Here is a 27,880-nt window from a genome sequence, read left to right as displayed (position 1 = left end):
GACCCCAAAATATGTGTGGGTCGCGTTATGTCTTTCTACATTCCTTACAGTGACTTTGCATTGCTCATATAAAGCATTTACAGCTTTCCACGGCAGTTCCATATTGCTGTCTATATTGCAGGAGAATATATTAAATCAAGATGGGCTGTACACCTCTTTCAACCACTGATGGAGTAGCCAAAGCAGGGCTTCAGGTTAGCTTGCAGATAGTGCTTTGTAATTGGCATTACAGTACTAATGATGTAGACTATATTTTTATTTTTAAATAGTAAAAAGGCAAAATTGCAATAAAAACTTGAGCCAGACAGATATTCTAGTGTTCTAATGAAATGCAATCCTCCAAAAAAAACACTATAAATTAAATAGCAATACAGAGGAAGCATGGCACATGCTAAGAACTATCAAGATCAGAAGTGTACATTTGTTACTACTCAGAAAAGAGTGATAACTTTGAACTTCCTGACTTGAGCTAAACCACAACCATAAAACAAAGATTGAGGATGAAGTAAATAATCTATTAATAACTATCTCAAAACATTATCTATATGTGTGCATTCCACCGAACTGCACGTGCAACATGGTCTTTTAATTATTTTCCTAGAAATTATCTATGTTTTTTCTTTGAGTAGTTTATCTCCTTTCTCACAAATTCCAGCAGAGAAGGAACTGCTGGGCATCACACATGAGAAAAAAAAAAACATCTCAAGCGTTCTGACATATTTCTGGCTTCTACATCTGCCATATTCTCTGTAAGACCAATGAGTATGCAGGTAATAAAGAAAAAAACATCAACACCAGATGCCTGAGTAAAAATTGCATTTCTCACAAATCTATTTTAAGACAGAAAAAAGGAAGAACAAGTCTGTAATAAAAGAAAGGAGGCAATATAAGAAACTTAATATAAAGGGGAAAAATAAATGTACAGGCTCTTGCTTTAAAATAAACCAAACGGTATATTTGTCTTTGGATACAAAGCAAAAGTATTTCTCAAAATATGGCCTTTGGCCTAATCCACCCCTTCATGGCAACAAACCAGAATCCTCAGCAAATTCTCCCCAAAAGATGGAAGGAAAAACTCTACACCTCATTCATATGATTTTTTCATGATTCTCACAGTTGCCTGTAAAATATTTTGTGGCATGATTCAAATAACTTAATGTAATGTATGCTATGAAATTCATATAGTTTTAATATTCAAGTATTTGTTGTAGAACACAAAAGCTTTCATTCACAATAACTTTTCTTCAACTCCTATCTTCTAATTTGCAATAAATGAAAAGCATTCAAATGTACGATGTAGAGCTACAAAATAAATACATACAGTCTTATCTCTGTGGCTTACACCAGTAAGCCCAATAGCATGCTTTTCTAAATAAGTGTTCTTTGTACAATTAAGATGATGCTTTCTTCAATTTTATCTGAAATACACTTGTTAAAAACACACTTTGCTATTTCAACCAGAATATGTGTGCATTGTCTGCATGCATGCATTTCTCATGGTAAAGAAAAATTGAGTCACAGATAAAGCATAAAAATATAGAGTTTTGCTCGAACCATGCAGAAACAAAAAATAACTAGCAAAAACAAAGCTTTTTTTTTTTTCTCCTCTGTGCTAGACAATAGTCCTCTTTCCCTTGCTTGTGTTGAGATTCCAGTTCAATACTTTTATTTGGTCTAATGTTCCACAGAAGCAGTATAAATCTTAGCAATGAAACTGAACCATGAAGGGCAGATTTAAACTCTAAGTCTAAACACACTGAACTTATTAAGGATAATGAAGTATATAGTATTTTTTTTCCTATTGATTCAACAAAAGAAGCAAGTTTACCAGATGCTTTTGAAATTACATTCTGAAAAAAAAAAAACCCAAAACTTAAGTACCTGGACACATGCTTCTCTGGTTCTTCATTTAAGCTATTGATTTTCCTCAGTTAAACTGGCATTTCTGCCATGCTCTTAGTGATTGCATTGTTCCAGAAATACAGGGCAACTCAACCTGATATTGTAGTGTCAAAAAAAAAAAAAAAAAAAAAAAAAAGGTCTTCCCCTTACAATGCAAAAGTGTTCTAACTACAATGATACATCAGAATCTAGCACACTTTAAAGAGTATTTAATTAAAAGAACAAAATATTTTATTGGATTTTTTTTTTTTTTTTTTTTTAAGGAGGTTACTCATGAAAAAAACATACTCTCTGCACAAACACCTCTAAGTATCTCCTGTGGATAGGACAATGTTGCCTGTTGGGATTAATGGGCTTATACTGTAATTGCTGTGTCAATTATACTTCATATACAAGGGAGACCTGTAAGGGTATATTTTCTTCTTATGACCTAGTGACATAGAAGTACGGAGAGGAGTGTGATTGTATAAAATAAAGGAGTACAAGATAATTTTTCCATTTAGCTTTAGTATGCTTACCTGAGTAGCAAGCTGTACATAGACTCTAGACAACTGCAATAGCAGGCTGGACATAAGTTATTTTAATTGAAATGTATGATAAATAAACCTAAGCTGAATAATATGGAAATAGAGTCTTGGGAAAGAAAGTGAAGTTGAACACGTTAACTACAATTCTTCCCACAGTGATAACTAGAAAAGCATTGTGGTGAACAAACATATCTGCATATAAAAGAACACACAGAAGCCTGCTTATTAGTAATTTGCCATATATGTGTGTGTATATATGCCTGTAACTGTAGCCTTGACTTGCCTGCAAATTTGAGAATAACCTGCTGGTTTGTGGAAAGCTTATTTAGCCAGTAGCCAGAACGTAGCTAACATTTTAAAAGTTAGCAGAGCAGCTCACATAGCATAGGTCACAGTGGAAGCCCAGAAATTGTTGGATTGCACTATGCAGCAGGCTTTGGTACTCCCATCACCAGTTGGAGAAGTACTTGAAGCAAATCAGTAATCTCAATCCAGCCAGATCTCTAGAGGCCAGTTTCTATCATTCAGGTATCACCTGGTATGAATACTGCTTGTGAGTTAACAAGTGCTTGTCAGAATTTCAGTCACTGGTGCCACTTTGAATTTTAAGATTTTGAGTTCCTCTGTGAGGAGCAAGAACTGCTAGGGAGAGATGTGATCTCTTTGACAAGGCAAGTTAGAAGTATCTGTGTCAACCTGGTTAGGAATGAGATATAACTTAATGAGTTGCATTAGTTTATATAATGCTGAACAGAAGTAGAATATACAACTTCTACTGTAATGACATCACTGTAGTCTGCACGTGAGTTTGAAGATGCTTGTTCCAGACCATTTTTGCCCTAAAAATGGTGTACTCTAATACGAGCCAACAGCATTTGTTCAGAATATAGAGAATACTTAGAATAAATGATAATAATAAAAACAAGTACTGAGATACTTTTCTAAAATTTTGAGGCTTCCTTTACAGAGGTGACATTTTACAAAGAGTGGATTAATGACAGCAAGAGTTACTTTAAATACTTTTGGCTAGAAAGTACTTCTATTCCTTGACATATTTTCAACCTTGCTCATATAAAACAGTAAGAATCAACAGGTGAAATCAACAATGACAAACAGAGGTTACAGCATGCTGCAATCGAACCTAAACACATTTGGATGATGCACTAACTGGAACAGACTTACACTGTGCATATCACAGAATCAGAGCATGGTTGGATTTGAAAGCAACTTCTGGAAGTTTTCTTGCAAATGGCCCCTGCTCAAACAGGGTCACCTGAAGTAGGTTGCCCAGGACGACATTCAAACAGTTTTTACTCATCCCCAAGGAAGGACTCTCCAACCTGTTTAGCTACTTTGTCACCCAAAACAATAAAATGTTTCCAAATGCTCAGAAAGAATCATTTGCGTTTCAGTTTATGCCCATTTCTTCTTGTCCTTGTATTGGGCACCACTGAAAAGAACCTAGCTCCACCACCTTTTCATCTCCCTTCAAATATTTGTACACCTGAAATCAGCATCAACCACCCCACCCACATCTCCCATACTTTTTCTTGGGACTGTTTTGTCCGAGTCCTTTCCTTAAGCTCCAATACCTTGATCATCTTAATAAAACTTAGCTTGACTCTCCAGAATATCCATGTCCTGCTTGTACTGGGGAGCCCAGGTCTGTGCACTGTATTCCACGCTTGGCCTCACTGGTGCTGAGAAGAGGGGAAGTAGGAGGCGTGTTAGGAGGAGTGTTGCCAGTAGGTCCCTTGACACCCAGGATTCTGTTAGCTGCCTTTGCAGCAAGGACTCGTTGTCAACCCAAGTTCAATTTGAGACCACCAGGACCCCCATATCCCACCCTACAAAGCTGCCTCTAAGACTGTTAGCCCCAAGCACAGATTGGTGTATGCATGTGATGGATGTGTCTCTCTGTTCCAAAACATGACTTCTCTGTACTTTGAGAACATGCTCTTTACGATGTCTCCAAGCTGAAAGCTTGATACATGGTCTCTCCTTAAAATAGGAAAAATTATTCCAACCTGTAGTTTACTCACTTATTACTGAAGGAATAGGAAGCACATTGCTGTGATTTCTTTACGTATGAGTTGTGATAAAAAGATGAATAACTATTTATGTTCTTCTGCTTCTCTTCCTCAGAAGTATCAAAGCAAAAAATGTCTACCCTAGTCTGTCTGATCTGTTTCCTTGTTCATAATTCATGTTGCTAATAGACTTTCTGAACCTGAATGAGAGTCCACTGTCAACACCAAGAAGTTTGGATGAGGAATAAAAAGAGCTTTGCTTTAAAAACAGTTGAAATACCTCAATCTTTGTTTAACATGATTTGGTAGAATGTCAAATTACAGATGTAATGATTGAAACAATGTATGTATTTTTCAAGTTTTCAACCTGAAAAACTTTAAGTATTGAAACACGCTACATATTCGTGGAAATTATATTAAGAATAAAGCCACTTTTACACTTTTGGTCTCTTTCAAAGTAGCATCAAATTGGTATTACAATCCCTCTAAAAGCAGTAATTTTTTTTTTTATTTTTAATTTCCATACAGAAAGAACGGGAGAAGGGATCTAATTTAGCATTTATGTTTCGACTGCCCTTCGCTGCTGGCAGGGTTTTCAGCATCAGCATGTTGGACACACTGCTGTACCAGGTACTGTGAATAACCATGTGCCTTCATTTAACATAGGCATGCCATGTCACCACCCACTTTTTCTACTTAATTATTGGATTACCCTGTTTTCCTACATTAACCCATTAACATAGGTGCTATGCCAGGAGCAATCAAAGGTAAAAGACCATAGCACTTTATCAGCATTCTATCTGACAGCAGTTGCTGTCAGTGACCAGTTGCAGTCACCAACCCAAAACAAATTCTGTTTTAAATATTATAACACTGTGAAGCTCTCCACAGAAAAAAATGGATAGTTTTGATACAAACTGTATAAAATACAGATTATAGAGACTGTTAACACTGGAAAAAAAAAAAAATGCTCATTGCCAATTCCAACAAACAGTGCCTCTAATCACAAAAATCAATAGAAATATTTGTATGAATAATTTATCAGCAACCTTCACTTGCTGAGAGAAGCTTTTATTACATCATCCTGTCTTGTCCTCTTACTCTTGTCAACTAGACCTCCAGATAAGCAGCCATCACACTTTAAAGCCAAAGAGCTAGTTGCAAGCTGTGTTCTAGGGAAAGATAGCCTGCTTTGAATCCTGCCCTTCTACACCCAAGAGGTGGCAATGAACAGACCTACCACAGTTAGGAGAGCACACGTGGCTTTCTGATTCCAGCAGTCCAATTGATAAGCTAAAATCACAAATGTTTCATCTTTTTATCTAATGTCCATTCCTGGTCTCCTTAGCATGCGTTCCTACATTTAGTTTGGTTAGTCCTCTCTAATTTCTATCATTCTACCAAAACACTTTTGTTAAAGCAACAAGTCTGATCTGAGATAAGGCAGATTTTATCTTAATCATTAGCTGGACCAGCAAAGACAAATGACTCCAGTTCGAATTAAAATAATAGCAGCCTCACCTTTGTATTACCCACTACTTTATACTGCATCTCCACCTGACGTATGACAGCATTTCATATACACAGAAGATAGTCATTAAAGTTTCACAACAAATAAATGCTAACAAGTAACTTTCGTTCATAAACAACTTAGTTTTCAAGCTACCTCATCATGCCTTTGACTCCTCTATGGACATACATATGCAGAATCTTTTTTTTTTTTTTTTTTTTTTTAAAATCAATAGATTCAGCATGCGTAAAGAAATAACTGTTTCTACAATGAAAGATACTTAAAAGATATTGACTTTAAACACAGATGTACGGTTTCTGTGGAATTCACATATGGTGCATATGGTTATCTGCTTATCCATTCATTGAAGCTTTTTTTGTCTTTCTGTGTCTTCTGTTAAAAATATTGCAGTCATTTGTGAAAGATTATATGATCTCTATCACAAGACTTCTCCTGGGACTTGATACAACACCAGGATCTGGGTTTCTTTGTTCAGTAAGTTTTAAGAAAGTATATTTACTATTATTACAAAGCAACAGAGAATGTTCTTATGGTCTGTGAAACACCTCTACTTTCTTTGTAGAAGACTTTCATTTTTGTTGAATGCCAAGAAAGGCCATCTGTTTCCTTTTTCAGCAGGGGGAAAAAGAACTACAGGAAATTAGGTAGAAAACATGCATAGTTTAAATTGTATAAAAAAAAAAAAAAAAGAGCACAACAAACAACCACCAAATAAACCAATCCACTCCACCCCAAAAAACACAATACATGCTCTGAAGCATAAAGAAACACAGGAAATATAGGAAAATGCAAGAAAAGTGCAAGCTTGTTTGTTGTTATTATTTTAATAGACGTACATGGCAGTTCAGTAACCAACTTTACTAACCAAACACAAGGGCTGCTCCAAAAGTAACATCTCCTATTTATTATTTTGCTCATGGTGTCAGAGGCAGACATTGGTGGTATGGCAGCGGAGGTTGAACCTTCCCACCAATATTCCATTACATTTTGTTACCACACAACAGATGGCAACAGAGTGGCAGTCTGACAAAATGACATCTGACATGGAAGTGCATTTAAAGCAAAGGTGTGCCACTGAATTCCTTCATGTGAAAATATGGCACCTACTGAATTTCACTTAGGCTTGCTGAACATCTACAAAGATCACACTGGATGTCAACACAGTGAGTGGTTCATTTTAGCAGTGGTGACAGCAACATGAATCACAAACAACATTCTGTACAGCCATGCTGATTTTTATGAGCCCAGCACATAGCCTCCTGCTCATCACTGCTGAAAATGCATAGCTAATAGCTGTGATTGAATTGAAAAATGGCTGAGAAAAAGTTTTGTAGCTGAGAATTTACTCTTATCAAATAATGTTATTGTATCTATTTTAGTGTCCATGGAAATAACTAGGAGGTATTACTTTTAGAACAATCTATATTTATCAAAAACTGTAGAGTACATTCTGACTAGTACTTATTCCTAATGCTATTTTGCAACTGTTTCCATCTTAGGTAATGAAGGACCAAATTGAATTTTACATAAATAATCATCTATACACATACCTAAACTGAAGTGATTTGGTGTATTTCAGTGAAGTTCAAAAGTCAATATCCTCCATGCAGAGTTAAAAATATTATAAGTGGGTTATTCTATTCAACTGTCTTTTCCCTCATACCTATCAATGATGGTAGCAAAGATACAAATCAAAGTTGAGACATTTGCAAGTTGTTTTGTAGTGAAGTATAAAGCATTATAGGTTGTTGCTCTCAAAAATGAAGTTTGCTCTAATTGCTCTAATTAATGTTACTTGAAAAAGTTTGTTTTAAAGAAAACCACTGCAGAGTTTCTAGGTCAATCATTAACTTATTTACAGTAAATGCCAGTTAGCTGTATCTCTGACAAGATACTTGTGTACCTTAAAATAAAGCTTGTGTAAGCTGTTAAAGCTTGTGTAAGCTGTTAGTTATTTGAAATTAATTTAAGAATTCATTCTTACACATTTATGTTTAGTAGATTGCCTTCTTTCCTTCTCCCAAATACTCCACATGCAGCGTAAAGTACTGTTATCTGGACACATTCAAAATATGTGCTTATTCTTCAGTCTATCATCAGGTTCTTACTACTGCTAATAATTCATCCTTTTACGTTTTCCTTCATACAAACAACGTATGAAGGAAATTTTTGAGTAACTTCAAAATAAAGACAGGTCATTCCATCAGACCGAACCATTTGCACGGCAGTGTCTCCCAAACATAAAGCAAGGGAACAGTGTCTACAAACTCTAGAAATTTCAAGTTTATTGTGGATGAAAAGTACAATGCTACAATATGATGATTATCAGCTAGCACTTAGTTCCAAAAAAATTTCAAGAGCTGTATGATGAACAAGAGGTAAACCCTCACGAGTTTAAGTTTTCTTCCTATTATTATTTGTCAGATGAAAATCACAGAAGAGGATTTATGGATTAGGACATATGCCAGACTATATCAGAAACTTTGTTCTTCTACAGGAGACATTCCAATTGGAGTCTACAGGACAGAATGCCAAAAGCTTACAACATCTGAAGTATGTCAGTTTACTGTACTCTCGGGATTTGGTTACCTCTTATTTAAAGAATATTGGGGATGCCATGTCTGCAAATACACTTAATTCCAACCCCCTGAAGGTCACCATCTGCTGATGCATATACAGTCAGATTAACACACGGCCCTGTCTACATACAGATTTTCATTCCTTTGCTCATCTACAAAGAAGTGGCTGACTGAAGGAATAGCTCAAGCACAGGTAGGACAGGTTCTGAGAGTTAGCTCTAGTCTGGCCTTGCATGTAGTGGCAACTAACGGCATTATCAATAAACTGTATGACCAGCGTGGGAAGTCACTAAGATTATTTTCAACACTGATAAAGTCAACAGAATATTGCTTTCAGATTTTATTCTAATAGGAAAAAAAGAAATTTAGAAACTCACCAGCATTTCAAATAAGTTTGCTTTATTCACCAATCACTTTGAGCATATTATTAACTCATTCTGTTCTTAGGAATTCTATTAAGTAAGCAATCACCATTTTCAAGTCATCTTTATTTTATGCTTAAAAAAAAAAAGATAAGAGAACTGCAAAAAATCGCCAATACTTAACACATCAAAATCAGTCACAGAATCATAATAATGGCTTGGGGTGGAAGAACCCTTAAGTCTGACACAGTTCCAACCCCCTGCTGTGGGCAGGGTTGCCACTCACTGGATGAAGATGCTCAGGGCCCCAGTCAATCTGGACTTGAACATCTCCAGTGATGGTGCATCCACAACTTCTCTGGGCAGCCTGTGCCAGTGTCTCACCACCCTCTGAGTGAAGAATTTCATCATAAAATCTAATCACAATCTCCCCTCTTTTAGTTTAAAACCATTTCCCCCTTGTCTTATCACTATTTTCCCCTGTAAGAAGTCTGCATCTCTCTTGCTTATAAGCTCCCTTCAAGTACTAGAAGACCTTCAAGAGGTCTTCCTGAAGCCTTTTCTTCTCCAAGCTAAAGAAGCTAACATCCCTCATCAGAAACTGGGTAATAAGGCCTTACTAATACCAGGGATAGTTTACTATTTCAATGACAGTAAAAAACATGTTTTAAATATCACATTTAACCCATATACTGATATACATTTAACCCATTACTGATAACCCATTATCAGTAATTTCAAGAAGATAGCTGAAAATGTTAGCTAAATCTTATGCTCAAGTTAAAACAACTTGAAAAGAGAGATTTTGAAGTTTCCCCTTATATTTCTTATTTTCTTTTTTTATATTACAACTACATACATAGTCCATCTACTTGAGTTATTAGGTGATGAAGAAAACAGTCAATGACCAGATTTTGATGCTTTTAAACTTGCTTTTTTTTTTTTTTTTTTTCCTCCTCAACTGTCTTGGTAAAAAAGCAACATAACTGTACCAAAGGTAGAAACTTCAGATTACCTTATTTGGAAAATGTGCTCTGAATCACATTGATAACAGGCGACTTTTGCCTTTCATCTTAAGAGAGCACTCAGAGCAGTGCAATAAAGGTTGAATTACTTCCTAATGAATTTGCAGTATATATCTAAACAGTAGTTTAGATAGTTTCAAGTTATATAACTTGAATTTCTAAAAATAGGATATTCAACTACACTACTGAAAACATTTTACTCCACTTCTATTTTTTAATGCCCTTATTCTCATATCACTTTCCTTTCAAGTCTCAAATCTCTATCAGCGTAGAAGAATGGGAAGACACTAAAGACACCAGGGACCAGGTTAATTATCGTAGTAATCATCGTAACTCAACATCTAGCGATCAGTCCGATCACCCCTTGTTACGACGAAAAAGCATGCAGTGGGCTCGACGGCTGAGCCGAAGAGTACCGAGACACTCTGGTAAAACAGCTGAGAGGATAAGCCAGCAGCGAATGAACCTCTACAGGAGGTCAGAAAGACAGGAACTTGCTGAACTTGTGAAAAACAGAATGAAACATCTGGGCCTTTCTCCAGCAGGATATGGTACGCAATACTTTAGTAAAAATACTAGTATCATGGAAAAAAGCCTCATTTTAATGGATGCCATGAACTAAAATGACCATAGTTGCTTACAAGTCTTCATGTATGGGAATAATCCTAAAGCCAGTTTTACATCTTTGGCTTTCTTTAAGCTGATAACATAACCTCTGAGACCTCCAAGTCTAAATTCAATTAACTGTGAATTCACTTAATCCAACAGAGGCATAACACTTGTTTGGTCATGCAAGCCTTTTGCGGGGGCATGGTGGTGCTAATATGCTGGTGAATGCATTTGTATAAATTGTTGAAATACTTAATACTGTAATATTTGTTAAAATTGGTTTCACTATACAGAATTAAACTGCACTGCAAAGGATCACTTCAGCTTTGTAATTGCACCTGGATTCACAGTCTAATTATTCTCTAGACAGAAGTACTTACGATGATGCAAAATACGTGATACAGGCACAAAGGAAAGTTACACATACTAGAAAACAGTCATTTTTAACCTGCAAAGCACACTTAAACACAGTTCATTACCAAGATTTAGGAATAGCACTGAAACCAGAACTGGGCTATTCTCTTCCACATTATTTAATTTTCACTTAAAAAGAAGAAAGAAGTACAAAATGTTTATTCATTTTAGACCTATTAGTCTCACTGTGACACCCTAGGAAAAGTGTTCAAAATAAACTACACAAAAGATAATGTTAGTGATAGCTACAGGTGAGCTGAGGCTCAACTCAGCAAACTTCCTTAAAAAAAAAAAAAAAAAAAAGAAGCAAAGAAATATCAATTGTGTTTTCTGTATCTTTCACATTCCGACCCACAGGCCCAGGTGATAAAAAGAAAATACTTCATATCAACTAAATTTGGAAATGGATGAGAATTTCATACACCTGTATTTGCTGATGTAGGCCATGTAACACATTGGTTGAAGTAAAATTGAGTTGTATTGAGAATTGCTGTAACTGGAAAGAAGTGCAAAATAATTTATTTCAGAATGTTCAGAAAGAAAGCATGTTTGGAAAGCTGATAACTCAAAAGATGATACATCAGATAGTTCTAATTATTTGGTATTACCTTGACACCTGATATATTTTATTTGAAAACTCTGAGCCAAAAAAGGTAAACTTTCAAAATTAGGTTGTTACAAATTATATCTCTGACGATATGTTTTTAAATCTAATTTGGTACATTTACCTTTGTCCTCTAGATGAAATGAATGATCATCAGAACAACCTTTCTTACATCCTGATCAATCCTTCTCCAGATACAAGACTAGAGCTGAATGATATAGTGTAAGTTAAAGAAAAAAAGTCACAAGAAGCATAAAGTTTCTTTTATCATATTTCTGCTCAGGCAATGGGGACACATTTCCATGCATCTGGAAAATGGATGGAAAAGATGGAGACTTCTATCTAAATAGACATGTAATTGTACTTATACGTATACATAAGCACGTATTTAATTCTTTATGTGTGATGATGTGAAATATATATATTTTGATACCTGCTTAACTCCATTTTCTCTTATCTTGCTCTATGTATATATAAAAACTAACCAAGTCCACTGGATAGCTTCCCAGAATTAATAATCTTGCTTATAATTAAGCTATCCAGTTTTAACAGGAAGATCAACCTTTTGAATCGGTGCTTTCAAATGGGATTTTGAATCCATGATACAGGAGAAAAAAAAACATTTCTCTCATACAATATTTGTTTAAGATTATTTGAACACAAATAGCAGGACCTAAATGCAGAAATTCCTCTCCCCCTCCCTCCCTCCCACTTCCTTGCAGGGAATTCTGAAGACTACACAAGAAAGAAAGGTGAACCCAAAGTTGGACCTGCTCAAGAGTTTTAGAAAATTAACTGTCATGCTCAGGTCCTATGCCATGTCTATATATCTGTCTGTAGATTCTTTCTTTTGCCTCTCCCTGCTATAACAACATATCCCATGTGCTCCAGTGTTCCTGTGCAAGGTACTCCAACATCAGTGTTGATCCACCTCACTTCCAACTCATAAGCAAGAAAATTGTTTGAACTATTAGCCTTGATATTAAAAACAAGAATAAACTGCTTTGTAGGACTGTGGTATATGAAAAGCACAGAATAGCAACGTATATCAAACAGCAAACACAGTTCTGAAAGTGTGTTGAAATAATTTGGAACAGAATTTTCCACTATTATTAAAGTCCACACTATGAAGAGCACTAATATTACTTGTAAATGCATATGCTGTTGCCTAGTTTAGCTAGGTGACTTAAGTGTCTGTTTTCCTTTTTCCTCCTTTGCAAAAACAGCAAACCAATAATGCATAATTTTGCAGTGTGGATTTGCTGTGTTCTACCTACGCAACTTTAGCCTGTATGAGCTCTTATTTTTACCAAGCTTGATGTACGTTCATTTCCTGACATTTGAGAGTGGGCACCATCGCACTTTGGTTCCCTGACTAGGCAGTCAGCTCGCCTTCACTCATGGGGGATTATTAGTGGAGAGACTAAACAAGTTCTTCTCTTTCTACAGTGTTTTTACTCACAAATTCCAGAGAAATGAAAAATCATATTAGATAATATTCAGCTTTGAACTACCATGTGAGGAAATTGTCTCAGGATTTACAGATGAACTAAAGCATTTGCAGCAGTTAAAACTACTTAAAATCTTTCTCAAGAGTAGGGGTCCATCTTGAGTGTATCAGCCTATACCAAGTTTATCAACTTGGTATCATGCTTTTTATTTGTTGAGCACAGTTAGAAGCGTGTCCCTAGCTTAAAAAAAAAAAATAAAAAATAAAAAAATCATTTACTCCAATTTACTTTTGCTCCTTCTTCAAAGCATAACAAATAAAGCAAATGCATAGAGAGTTACTGGCAAACTTTTGTGTTTGGTGACCATAGTGGATGCTCAGGAAAAGAGACGATGCTTCTAAAAGATCAAGTGTGCTCTCAGACAAAATTAAGGTTTAACTGTGTCTAGTACATACAGATGATGCCAGTGTGAAACTACTATCTAATGTGAGTGGCATTGCCAACTTGTCCAAGTTAATCAATAGAAACTAGGTTAAGTTTAACTCTTCCTCAGAACTTTTCAACAACATTACAATACTATGTTTACTAATCCTTGCTTGTGCCAAATCTGTTTAATAAGAATTGTGATTTCTTTTTGTAGATACTTGATCCGACCTGATCCATTGGCTTACGTTCCAAACACAGCATCCAGCCGAAAAGACAGCTTCTGCAATACAGTGGGACAAGATACCAGAGAGGAAACACAACTTTGATATGTAATTCAACAAAATTAACAATTTTATACATAAAGTTTCCTCCAATCATTTTGAAAACTAAGCGGTACATTTTATTCAGTTTTTGGAAACAAAGTGACAGTGGGTAAGTCACTAATTTTAGAAACATGGTCTCTAGAAACTCTTACGAGTTTCCTAATGATTGTCAAGCTTGTAGCCTGTTCAACATTGTAGTTGAACTTCAGTTTAGCAGAAAACTGTTATGATTTAACCAATATGAAGAAATGATTAAAGAAGCAAGAGATTTCAAAATGTTTCACTTAGAAGCTTCTAAGTATATCTATCAAGGTGGCAGCATGTCAATGAATAAGCTCCCGACATACATCATAAAAGATTATCTGATGTCCACCAAGGAATCGTGTATGTGTAGCAGAAAATAAGTTAATATTTAAAGTTGCCAAAGAGGCTGTTTGTGCCAAGAATACAACCTCTGAGATAATTTCCAAGCTTAATTTGTCATCCATTTATATTTGAACAGCCTCTTTTCACTCCCATTATGGCCTCTAGGACTTGAATGTTTGCTCTGTGAGTTTACAGATGACACAGCTTAGTCATGATGTAGAAGGTTGACCTGAGGCACATCGACTAAAAAATTAGTTCAGAGAATCCCAATATCTCACAGAGGCATTTCAAAAAGGAATATTTCATAGAGCAAGCGTTGCAGAACCTTTAAAGGAATTATATAAAAGCAGCCCTTTACATTTGCAAAAATCTGGTAAGAATATGTGAAGCTACAAACAGTGGTAGCTCAGATGAAAAATGAATAACATGAGTTGTCAGTCACAGAATGGCTTGGTTGAAAGGGAACTTAATTATCAAGTTCCAATCTACCTGCCATAAGGAGGGTTGCCATCCACTAAATCAAGTGGGTAGTAACAAGGCCCAATGGACGATGTTGAATGCAAGTGTCTCTCTAGGGAGCAACTAAAACCACAGATCCTTCCCACTCCCATGGCGATGCCAGAACTCCAACTGTTCAAACTACGAACATACCCACTTCATATTACCCAAATATGATACTTGTTCATATGAAATTACATATCATAACGAAAATGAGAAAAGCTTATAATCTATTCCACAAAATGAATGGAATACAACATTAAATGGATTTGAAGGCTTTGGCATTAAATACGCAAGAAAGCATCTACAGTGTACGAAGCATCTGAAGCTGCTACAGAATCTCCAGTCTACATATACAAGAATCCCAGAAGCTTTGGTCAAGAATTTACAGAAGTAAACATAGCTGTACACGATCTTCAAAACATTCTTGCTTTGCCATCGATCATGAAAGGGGAAGAAGGTCCTTAAGGTTCAAACCATCTTGCTACAACAATCAATATAGGACTGTTACAAAAAAATTGACGTGGACTGAAGTGGCCAAACTGATAATTCTTTGAATTCCCTTGATGTTCTCTGTGTACAGAGAAATCCACTCTAAAAATATTTATATTCTCTTTTTATTATTTGGAAAAAAAGCTTAGCTGATATTGTTCTGAGAAATAAAATGCCAAGCTGCCTGAAGAACAAGCAAGTATGCTTATCAGTACTGCAAGAATGTTAAAAATCACATCACACTCCTATTAGAAATAACACTAGGTCTGCTATTATTCCTTCTTTTCCTCTTAATTCTTCCAAAACTAAACTGGAAGAAATTAGAGGTCTTAGAGCAGACCAAAGTAATCAGGAAGTCTACACACAAACACAAGAATCTCATTTTTAAGAGAAGATAGATGGAAAGAGAAGTTTCTCAGCTTTTTTCTTTTCATATTGACATATTCAAGTAGCAACAGGGTTCAGAATAGTATCTGTGATTATGAATAGAGCCCAGTGTTTTTGCACACACACAATTTATCAAATTATTAAATTCTGAAGACAAAGTATTTTGAATGTTTTCCCTGGGCACTTTGGGGAAAAGGGATGTAACAATTGATACAATTGCTCACACCATCTCTTAGACAGAACCTTGTCCAGATTGCATCATAGAAACTATCACATAGAAACAATTGTGTTGTAAAATGAATAGCCTTCTATTTTTAATACCTTCAGTGAGAAGACTATTCCAGTTGTATATTTCCAAGAAAGAGAACTGTTTTAAAAATTTTCACTCCAATATATTAGAACAATTCTGTGTTTCATACTGAAGGTCTTTCTAACGTAGCCTCAAGTAGGCAAACAATTTCAGAAACATGCCTAGTAATCACAACCAGCAAGCTACTCCACTTTCAGTGGGATACACATAGCGTATCCCAGAGTCATTCAATCCAGACTATCAACAGTACATTGGCTGAAGTAAACGCAACAGATTTAAAGACTCTCTGCCACAAGAATAGTTAGGGCTCCATGCCTGGCATTTATCACCCTATAAACAAGTAGAAATAAGTAGTCGGATATATCCATTTTTCTACCTAACTCAGTGGAACAGTAGCATCTATTGTCACTTGATATTTCCTAGATGGATTTTTAATTGCTCATTAGCCCTAGAAGATTTGTTAAAGTAAACAAAAACAGGTGGAGACAAGTTGCAGCGCATCTAAAATAAAGCAAAGATAATCTTTCTGAATATAAATGCTTGGTTCTCTTCAAACTGTACTGGAAGACGAGCAAGATAAAAGCTAGCAGCTTCTTTTGAGGCAATTCTAATAATACATTGATGATGCACTGCTCTATTCCGTAATAGATGTGCCATCTTTCATGCTGGAAGCAGAACAGCTTTGCTTCCCCAAGCACATCTTCAGACCCCATTCTAGTGGATTTTAGCCTTTCAAGAACTATACTGAGTACTCTACGTTAACACTGAATGAGATAGCACACACATTCCTTGGTGGCCAGGCAGGCAGTTCTTTGAGAATCACTTTACAGGCAATCTTGCCTTCACATGCTTCTTGCTAAGATTATCAGCAATATAGTACAGCCGGATTGGAGATCAGGTTGAGAAACAGTAATATCCATGCTCAGTGCTAGAGGAGGGATGACAAAGCTTTAGAGCCATTGGGTCCAGAAGACTTGAACAGAGTTGTATCTGATGACAATTCACTCAGTGAATACATAGATTGGACTTACGATCATTTACAAAAGCAAGTGATTAAATTCTAAAACTGTCAGAAACCAGATGGCCAAATAACATTTCCCCCTCCCCTCCTCAATCAAAGAAAACAGCAGATTTCAGTCTGTATTTAACTGTATGTACTTTTTTCTTCTCTTTGTAACTCATACTTAACAGTAAATCAGACATGCTCTCTTTACCTAACACTTCCTTAAAACAACTACCAGGAAATTTGGAAGTCAAAATCCCGGGAAAAGTGATAGCACATAACTACTACCTTATCAGAAGTGTTTTCTCCAAGGGGATGAAACATGTTATTTATTCTACAATAAAAAGTCACAATAAGCATTACAGTGGAATACATTGTGTTTCCTTTACTGTTTTACTCCAGTTCCAGAACACACACTAACACAACTTGAGTTTGCAAAATTTGCAGTAGTGTAAGTTAATGAAATTTTCATTTTAATTTCCAAGTCAAAGTGTTATAACAGTTCCCTCACGCACAACTTCCTACTTTTGTAGGAAATCATATACTTCAAAGTATTTAAGTTACTGAAGACTTGTTATATGTCTGTTTACTACTGCATCAATAAAATGCAAAATAAATAATTTTTGGGTTTCTGCTTTGGAGGAAAATTGAAGTAACAGCAAATGCACCAAAAATAACGCATAATTCCGTAGCTTCTAGGCAGTAAGAGCTGAAAACAAGCATTTTGTAAATTTGAAGCACTGATGTATGAGGCTTTGATGCACTGAATTCTACTTGGTATCTGAAGGAAATCAGTCATTACAATCCCAAAATGAATTAATAAAAACAAGTAGTACTACGTAATAACATCAAGTACACAAGATTATTTAGAAATCTATTTTTGAGCTAGAGGCATAAATGCAGAAATCTGCTTAAAATATTACGTATATTCTCCATATGATGCAGTAGAAAACAGACATACATTGAATATATGTCTAAAGGACTCACTTTAACTTTTTGACCGCTATTTCATTTGCTTGATGCAGAACATACGTTGAAGGGAGAGCAGAGAAGTAATTAACACTTTGAAAGATGACTAAGACCTTGCTTATCATCTTTAGAGGTTACCAAAAATATTAAAGAACTACACAAGAAAATCATCATTATTGCCTGTACTAGTGATGCAATGATGCTGTCAAGCAATGGAAGTTTTACACAAGTATGAACTGCCATAGACTAAAGAAGCTTAAAGAGGAAAATATTTCTGCTTCACAAAGTAAAAAACCAGAATTTGAAGTTTCTACAAACTAGCTTTCAATATATTATGTAAAATTTGGATACTTGCTAGCACGATAAAGTAGAATAAGTTTCTCTAAACTTTTTTCTCCTCAGATAAAAAAAAATAGAGCGAGGAATATTTATTTTCACTCCCTTCTCTCCCTTAGAGGCCGACTCAACAACTGTCAGATATTCATTGGAGAAACATAAAGCAATTGCTATTCTCTTTGTCAAAAAGAAAAGCTGACTTTGTCCTAAGCTACTCTTCCTTAACTAGCTATCAAAAAAAAAGAAAAAATAAAATAAAATCTTTTGAAAGGAATAAGGATGTATCCTGAAGAGAGTCTTGTCTACCCAGAAATTTTGTCACCACTTAGGCGAACTCCACACACGCAAAGCAACATAACCTGAGGCCTTCCGTGCAATAAGAATGCTATCTTCTTTAAAATAAGGCACTGTTTAATGCATTTTCTCAACAAGATAATCGAGGAATTGTTAATTGTATAGTATCTATGTCCGCTTGTTCAATTTTCAGACTCCCATTAGCTACAGAATGCTCAAGGACATGAACTCGAGTATTTTGAATATCAGCTATCAATGAACAAAGAATGTAAATTACAGCAAAACTCTCAGCAAGCAGGATAAAGTAGGGGACAGAGTGGAGATGTGCCAGTCCTCAGAAAGCCCCAGTAAAACTTAGATGATCTAAGATCTAAGAAACTACCATAACCACAAACTAAGACAAGAAACGCAAAAAGATCTTTGATTTTTATAGGTACCTATATAAATATTAGAGAATGTAGACGTTAATCCCAAAGCAAGATACTTAGTAACAGAAATACAGTAGAATATGGAATTGATTTTAGCCACGCTTGTTATTTCACTACTTCAAGTACAGCCATAGTTTCCATCCACATCCATACACATAAGAATCAGCAATTATATTATTGATCCAACTGGTTTGCATAGATTGAAGTTCATTTATTATTTTAATTAAGTTCATTTCATAGTTTTAATATACATACTTTAAATCACAACTGTGATTAAAGTAATCTACTACAACTCTCAGTGCTATAATTGCTACCTCCTACATCTCTAGGTACATTTGAAGCTCACTGTCCTGTTTTGGGACAGCAAAGCAGGAAGGATATCTTGAGCATTTTTTAGCACTTTTTTCGTACTCTTTTTTTTCCCAAATTAGGTGGGAAATCCACTGCCAATGAAAATACATTTTTCTAGAAAAGCAACTGAACCATGAGATGCTTTATTGCAACAATTTTTCCCCAGAGCCAATGTTAATTACTCAGTTATTGGACAGACTGCTGTTCTCTAGATAGATGCTTTAATCAAGAACACATATTGCTTATTCTTCAGTATTTGTACTAGTCTGCCTTTGAAGCATTCAAACAAATCATTATTAAAACTTCATTTCAGCAAAAAACAAAACTTAGTAAGAACAATCTGGAGAGATAGCCTTGTTATTAAGTGGAGGCAAAATTAATGCATTCCTCTTAGGTGTTCTAAGTCCTGGGATGTAATAGACGCAGAAAATGAGCTCCACTCTGAGCCAATCACTTTTACAAAATTACATGAGCCTAAAGCATCAACTAGACTACTAGGAAGTAGAAATTCTCATTGCCAAAATAAAAAAGAGTAGTTAAGTCCGGTCTTTCTTCTAGATTAACAAGCACAGAGATTGCTAAGTTTTTCTAATTCGTACCTGAATCTTGAAGGAAAGTAGAAGAGAGCTATCATCTCTCAAATGCATTTAGACTAAGAAAAAAAACAACAGATTCACCAGAAGAGCCAGTTGTAGAACATTAGTCCTTCAGAAGAAAATCTTAGGGTGTACACACGACCAAGACATCACTTTCCAACACAAGAGAATTTCCACAGATGCATTTTGAATGCTCACAAATGATTTTGGCCTTGTCTCATTCACAGCCCCTTCCTCCAAGGACAAGCTGTAGCTTTCTAAAGCAAAAGACATCCAGAATCCAGAGCATTTGCAACTAGTTCCAGTCAAGCTCCGGAGTTAAATACTTATGTAGCCCTCCAATTCATCTCAGGTGTTAAGAATTTCCACTAATAAGCTACATGAATTACTGTGCAAATTATCTAGCTAATGCAGCTCAGCTGTATCATGTGCAGAGAAGCTTCACAGCCCAGTAGACAAACACAAGATAAAAATATGAGCAATTTCCTCTGGCTTTTTTTTTTTTTTTAATTTAGCGGACGCAATGGGAAACAAAGGGAGATGTTGATAACTTTTGCTGTAACAAAGCCTATTTCTTTAACAAAATTCCTTTAGTCACTATAAGAGTTTTATTACCAACTTCAACAAGAAAAAAAACATCTACACGCAGGTATAAATGACAGCTAGACATATACAGACACTTAGTTTACCAGCCCATCCTTTATAGACTTGGACTTCTTGAACATTTATGAACAACAATACTTAAATCCAAATTTGAGAATTATGTAACTCACCACCGCCCACCCTAAGATCATTTCATCATCGCCAACTGAAGAGCTACTGTCAGCACTGCCTCCGTCACATAGTAGAAGCAAAAAAAAAAAAAACACGCTTTCAGGAAATGGTGAATTTACAAAAAATAGAGACCTCAATACTACTGAACACTACTCAGACATAATAAGCTAACTATAAGCTTCTTACTTAAAAGAATCCAATGAACAAAACTTTCAAATATTCCACAGTACTTTGAGGTATTCAATAATCTTGATGCTTGCTATGCTTTCGCTATGCACTCAGTGCTTATGGCATATGAAGCACTACTCTGTACCAAACAACTTCAGTTTTCAGGCTAACCTCTTCAAATAATTTATTAATATGCCTAGAAGGGAGAGGAATGCATTTCAGTTTAAGAACAGCTAAAATAATGAGTTCTCTCTGGGCATCTTAAAAAGCTATGCAACTGTTTGGAAAACAATCCTGATTACAACTGCAAATCAATATAATATCTGAGCCAACAAATTACATTTTAAATTGGATTGCACTGGTAATTTTTCTTCTAGGTTACACACATCCATTATAAAAAACTGCAGTGACTAGAAAATGGTGGAATGGAATATTTCTATACAAGGCACTACACAAGCAATTGCTCTGAAACAGAAAAAACTTAGCCTAAAATATGATAGCCTCCTCCAATACCTTCTGAAGTACAGAAGTCCCTCAAATAAAGATCAGGAGACCAAGTCAAAAAGAAAATCCCATTAGTTCAGTACTAATAAGCAGAAGTGTAAACAACAAGCCAGCAACTATAAAGACAATTAAAAAATCTGGTTACTGATTAGCTTTTTCAGAGATAGTTTTAAGTTATTTTATGAATGCAAAACTTCTTATATTTTTACAAGCCAATATCAGAATTAGAAAATAATCTTACATTTGTATTTCCTGAGACTAGTCTTACCTGAGAGCAGGAATCTGATGCAGAAAACAGAAGTTACTTTGCCAACATCCTTGCAACTGCAACAGTGAGAATATTTCTGAAATAACTAAGAATTTCTCATAAAAAGATGGTTTCAAAAGAGAAAGAATTATGTAGCTCAAACCTCCCCCACAGCTGTCTCCTAGGCCAGCAACTCCAGTGCAGCCAGAGAAACCTAGTAACACCCCCCAGCCTCCAACAAGCTGACCTGAGCCAGGTCTAATTTGCACCACTCCAAAACACTGATGCCATTTCTAAAACAACAAAGTTCTAGCACGTAAACTAAAAGAGGCAGAAAGCCTTATTCCATTTCCTAGCAGCATGATGCTATCTCAGACAGTTTCCTAAGCCATTCCATTAGCATTTTGAAAGTTTCCCCGCATTTGTAGATACTTTCACCATATAAAATTTACCCTTTCAGAGTTCCTGCCATAGAAGCCCAGACTCATTATCTTCCTCCTAGTCCTGTAAATGTGTTCACTTCCAACAAACTCCCATTTACTTAAAACTTCTCCCCAATACTCCACCCCTACTCTCCTCCCTGCCTATAACATATAGCTTTCTTGTAATTCCCCAATCAATAGAACCACCTGTGCCTGCAGCCAGCCTTAAGAATCAGCATCATGATTTAAATAAGAGCGTATTTATTTCACCTACAGATTAGAATCTAAATGTTTCTCACAAGTTCAACACTAAAAATATGAATTTGAAGAGCTTTTGTACCATGACTAGCACAAAATCAAATCTCACTTTTTAAGGAATCGGTTGTTCTGGGAACAGATAAAAGTTATGAAATAGTTTAGGAAAAGTGTGTTACAGAAAGAAAGCAATATTTAATAGCATGTTCTCCACAGAGAGATGTGCCAGACGCATATCTCTATTTGTTAGTGCGTGCGTTATTCTAATTGTGCAGTCATAACACACATCAATTTGACACACTCAGTAAACTTTGCCAAATAAACATTCTTTTTTTGACTTAATTGGAAAATTTGCATCAGCAAGTTTTTGGAGCTCTGTTACAGCATCCTGAATCAAGTCCCTTCTCATGAAGAATTATTATCGCTCTAATGTCTTGGTTCTCATCCAAATGCTACTGCAATTAATCAGAACCTCAACAAGCTTTAGGTAGGTTTCTATAATCATATCGAGTCATACAGTCACAGAATCACAGGATCATGCTGTTTGGACAAAGCTCAGAAAGTCTGCATAAACATCACCTGCTCAAAGCAGGGCCAGCGATGTTCCCAGACCAGGTTCCTGAGCAATTTGTCTGGCCTGATCCTGAACAATTCCAGTGATAGAGGCTGGACACCTTCCACGGGCAACCAGCTCTACTGCTTGCCTGTCCTCACAGGGAAAAGGTTGCTCTATACATCACCTTAGCCTCTCTTATTTTACTCTGTGCCCTGTCTCATCCTCCCACCAGAAACCACTGGGCAGAGCCTGGCTTTACCGTCTTGATCGCCTTCCTGTAGTTGTTTCCAGGAGCTGCTGTTAGGTGCCCCCAAAGCTGCCTCTTCTTTAGCTTGAAAAGCTCAGTTCTCTCAGCTTCTTCTCACAAGGCCTGTGACTCAGCCTCATGTTGTATAGGAATTGTTTATGGTTCATAACTTCAAATTTGTTTTGAAAGGGATGAAGGTAATTGTCAGTTCCTCCATGGTGGAAATGGTATCACAAAACACGGAGAGTGGAAAAGACTTTTCCTCACGTACATGCTGATGTGAATAAAGTTGTACAAACATTTACCATTTTGTAAAAGAGTTTGAAGAGTTTGTTATTTTTTACTTTTCCTTGGGTCTGTATGATATATTTTGCTGCATATAGCAACATACTTTTTGTCTTATACTAAAAATCCATCAATAAAGAGATTACTTCATTTATTTCCTTGTCATGAAACAATTTCTTTCCCCTTTCAACTGTATTTATTTGTTTTCTTGGTAACTTTTAAGTTTGAGAGCCTGTCAAAAATAACCACATATTTAAAACTGGATGCAGAGTGAAAAAAGGGAACTTATAAAGTTTATAAAGCATTTTCTCATTGAACATATATTACAAGAAAATTGATGTCTAAACCTGTCTGGTATTGTAATAATAGTCTTTAGCAGTTTTTCATGACTGTCATTTTCTGCTGAAATCAATGACACAGTAAAACAAACAACAACAAGCAACAGCAATCAGTAAAAACAAAGCCTGATCTACCTTAAAAATAGTAATATAAAACTCTTGTGTTACAGATTCCTCCAATTTTTGCTGTTATGTTTGAGTTACTTTTTCTCATAAAGTCACTCAACAAAATATATACAAAGCATTTCATACAGACAGCTCTCATATCTCTATTCATTTAACAGTTAGTCTACTTTTCTGAATATCATCTCCCTGGCATTTCCAATTTTTTATGACACGGTAACAATCAATTACTTATCTGGAAAAAGGTTAGCACTCACAGTTATAAAATATAGGTATGATAACTAGAATTCTTACCTCTATCCGCAGGGCAGATCAGCTAAGCTGTTGCTGGCATAATAGTGCAACACCAGCTTGAATTAGAAGAAAGCATAAATAAAAATATCTAATTTCTTCAACTGTTCATTTTTGGCCATTTTGACCAAGACTCCTGATAATAAACATTTTCATACATCGGGCTTTCTTTAAGCAGTTCAAATCCTGGTACTCGGTGGACAACATGTAGAAATAACCTGCAAACCAGGAGAAAAAAAAATCATGAAAAGAAACAGTCCATAAGCTTGATTCCTTTGGGTGAATTTCCTAAAGGAAATACATTTTACATTTTTCTGAACAACTGCAGAAAACTTTTCTTCTCTGCAGGAAGACAGATAATTAAGTTCATTCATTAATCATCATAATGTATGTTTCTAAAATGATTGGGATGCATACATAATATTCTCACTTTCTCACTTCAGCTTCAGCTAAAGTACTGATGTGATTGATGTCTTGATTCCTAGATCTATCTGATAAGTTTCTTCCAAAGTTACAGGAAACTCTTTTCAAGCTATTCTATTAACCCAGCCAGTCTCCACTCAGTAACTACTGTGAAGGTCATTTAATTCTAACTGAGACTAGCAAACAATTCATAATCTCAGTCAGACAGAAATTTATGATGTATGAAAGATGTTCTGAAAGTAATGCCTCCTGTTTTATTTTGTTGGCCCATGATGTCAGAGGTGGATGTTGATGGGATGGCAGAAGAGGTTCAACCTTTCCACCAATATCCCCGTTATGCGTTGTTGCCATGTGACAGACAGCAACAGATGGGCAGTCCAACAATATTGTGTCTGATGTGGAAGTGCATGTAAAGCAAAGTTGTGTCAGTGAATTGCTTCATGTGAAAAAAATGGCACCCATTGGCATTCATTGATGTTTGCTGAACACTTTCAAAGACCAAACGGTGGATGTGAGCACGGAGAGGCAGTGGATGGTGCATTTCACTACTGGCAGCAGTAACAGTGGGCCACTTCCTCTGGTGTGTATTTTCATGGGGATGGTATGCTGGCTCTTGTTCATTGCTGGTGAAAATGCACAGATAATGGTCATGCTTAAGTTGAAAAATAGTAGATATTTGATAGAGAATTTGCTCTATCAAATAGTGGTATTGTGCTCTTTATAGCTGTTGCTGTTTCCAGGGAAATAAATAGGAGGCATTACTTTTGGAGAGACCTCACACATACATTTTGACTAAAACTTCTAGGTTGTTAAGTATTATGTTACTTTTTGTTACGTTTTCCTTAGTTATGAAGCTACTTCGTACATGCCTGAATATCCCAAAATGGAATTTAATATCTTGCTGTCAGATTACTCTATCAGCATTTACTTTCCCTCTAATTTATTATATTTCCATAATAATACCTAAATGGATATGTTTTGCAAAATGTTTGCATATTTGACTGCAAGGAATAATATCAGCTTTACAGAGCGATAGAGATCTGGCATATCCTGTTAGATTTTCTGAAAAGGAAGCTTTTGTACTCCTATTACTATCAGTAATTCACTAGCATGGATATGATATGCTTTCTTCTTCAATCACACTGGAAAGCTATCTGCATATATGAAAAGATGCTTTGACTAATTACAGCTGAGTAATATATATGAATACATTAATTCATTACCTGTTTATAAAAAATGGTTTCATTGCATCTTTCCTGTTTTTCTTCAGTGTAATTAGCTGATGTGATCTCTTTCTGTATTTTAGAAAGGCTTAAGAATTAACTGGGGTCTCATCCAAAACAAATTAATATATACCGTGCAGTATTCAATCAGCCATTTTGAGAGAGAAATCTTGCTTCATCATTTTCATTTCAAAAAATGAATAAAAACATTTGCTGTTTTGTCCATTTTACCTGACAGATATGTTCCTCTTTTTCAGTGTTTCCCAGCAGAATATCTGCTCATCTGTGTGAACGTAGTGTGATCTATAATTATGTTTTTGTACAGACAAGGAGAAAATGGGGCTTTGCACAGATCAAACAATGAAAGACCAGGGGGAGGCAATTTATGTATTCCCTTTGCGTTGAGATGGAGCCCAAGTAGACATCTTCCAATGTATACACTTTATCATAACAGGATCACTGACAATTTTTGAAGTCAGGTCTCCAGAAAAGACAGCCAGTCTCTGAACACAGAGAGTATTTGTTACCCAGCTATTCTTCTGATAGATCTCATTTGTTTAACCCAAATAGGTTTCTATCCATTTATAAAACAATCAGTGAGAGATTTTTGTGGAGGAGTTGACAGAAACCTGACGAACTTTTCTATTAGATATATTGTATTAATAAAAACATCAACCATCCGTCTTTGTTACAAAGCCTATACCACTACAAGCCGTTTCATACCCCTCATAGTTTTAAGAGTTAAGTTGTGCTAAGTCCTACCGAATAGTATGATATTGCCTGCTTCCTCTCAGTAGGGCTTTATTTGGACCTGACTATCAACTCTCAGCGTAAACAACTGAATAACCTAAACTCCAGGAACAAGGATTCAGTTCCCCAGATCTCCTGTTAGACCTTTCATGTTGAATTTCAACAGTGGTAGTTGCTATTAGCAATATCAAGAAAGGTGTTTTCTCATTGAACTTTTTCATTATTAATAAATTAAATTGCTGTGTTAAAATGGTTCTTTCTTATTAATTCCCACAAGACTCATTTTCAGGTGTAAATTCACCATTTTCTTTCAATAAGAATTGTTTAAAATTTGGGAGGGTTTTTTTTTTTTTTGACATTTAATTTCAGTTAAAACAGCAAGGTGATCAGAATTCAACAGTGTCTGAATTTATTGCACATAAAAAGCACGTTGTTTTTATGTTGGATATTTGTGGATATTTGATCTTTGCTCTCTTTAGTAAATCTGGCTTCACTCAAGAGTGCAGTACTATCATAACGAGTAACTAAATACTGCTCTTTTATTTATGATACCTTTTATTTGATATAATCCCATACCTGCACTCCTCTTTATTACACTATACTGTCAGTTTAGGGTAATAAACAGGTACTCAACACAAAATAGTTATTTGCTGTGGAAATAACTACAATAATAGGCATTACACCTACAGTAGTGGAATGCTAAACTAAAGCTGAAATCAATCAAGTAATTATAACCAAGCTGTTACACATTTAAAAAAAAAAAAAAAAAAAAAAAAAAGAAGAAGAAAAAGATAGAACAAAGCTCTTTGCAGTCAAAGGCAGACTAAACAAGCCTGGCTTGTCCTGATTGTTTGAGATTTCATACAAAGACTGTGAACTGCTGTCTGTTAACTGACCTGAAGAAGGAAACAGTAGGAATTTTCTTTATGTGAAAAGTAAGCAAGAGTGCACTTGAGTTTACAGTGTGGAAGATCATGTTAGTTGTGCTGTTGCAATTTTGCTTGTGTGCTGTTGTTGTTAATGGCAATAAAATTCCATTGTGATGGAAATGGTTAAAAATGAAAACTGTAAATGTGTCATTGGTTTAGAAGTTTTCAACACCATTATTTTAGTTGAACACAATAAGATCAGCGTGAACTCTGACGTTTTGATCTAGTAACAGCAACACTGTTACATTTTCATATTTCTGTTCAGCAATGTCCATCTGAAAATAGTATTACCCTGGTAATCTGAAAAATGGCTTTATCTGTGTTAAACATTCACTGGTAAAACAAAGAAGCACTCCTGGTGTACAATTAAGCAGTACTAATCCAAAATAGGCATTTCTGCTCTCAGATAGGACTCCACCTTACAAAAATTCGTGTTAATGTATATCAAAGCTACCTCAGCTACATTGCTGTGAGAGGTGATGCTTCATTTCAGGAGAGGAATTATTTGGGTCTTACTAGAAAGTATAACCTA

General features: G+C 35.6%; 1 protein-coding gene and 1 long non-coding RNA gene across 2 annotated transcripts in view; one reads left to right on the top strand and one right to left on the bottom strand.

Moving 5' to 3' along the window:
* Positions 1 to 23,425, top strand: part of KCNT2 (potassium sodium-activated channel subfamily T member 2) — a 123,230-nt gene extending 99,805 nt beyond the window's left edge. Inside the window, exons 24-29 of the mRNA XM_085231521.1 lie at positions 4,988 to 5,089; positions 6,381 to 6,464; positions 8,415 to 8,543; positions 10,207 to 10,507; positions 11,721 to 11,805; positions 13,675 to 23,425. Coding sequence (XP_085087647.1) covers positions 4,988 to 5,089; positions 6,381 to 6,464; positions 8,415 to 8,543; positions 10,207 to 10,507; positions 11,721 to 11,805; positions 13,675 to 13,786 — 813 coding nt within the window. The 3' untranslated portion in view covers positions 13,787 to 23,425. The remainder of the gene's footprint in view (positions 1 to 4,987; positions 5,090 to 6,380; positions 6,465 to 8,414; positions 8,544 to 10,206; positions 10,508 to 11,720; positions 11,806 to 13,674) is intronic.
* Positions 21,449 to 24,221, bottom strand: LOC146543696 (uncharacterized). Its single transcript, XR_014885191.1, has 3 exons — positions 24,027 to 24,221; positions 22,999 to 23,260; positions 21,449 to 21,583 (listed from the first exon to the last, which is right to left on the bottom strand). It is a non-coding gene; the product is annotated as an uncharacterized LOC146543696 (long non-coding RNA).
* Positions 24,222 to 27,880: the final 3,659 nt, after the last annotated feature.

This window comes from Meleagris gallopavo, chromosome 10 (genome assembly GCF_905368555.1).
Source record: "Meleagris gallopavo chromosome 10, MGAL_WU_HG_1.1, whole genome shotgun sequence".
Taxonomy (NCBI): Eukaryota; Metazoa; Chordata; class Aves; order Galliformes; family Phasianidae; genus Meleagris; species Meleagris gallopavo.
This window is presented reverse-complemented; position numbering and strand designations above follow the sequence as displayed.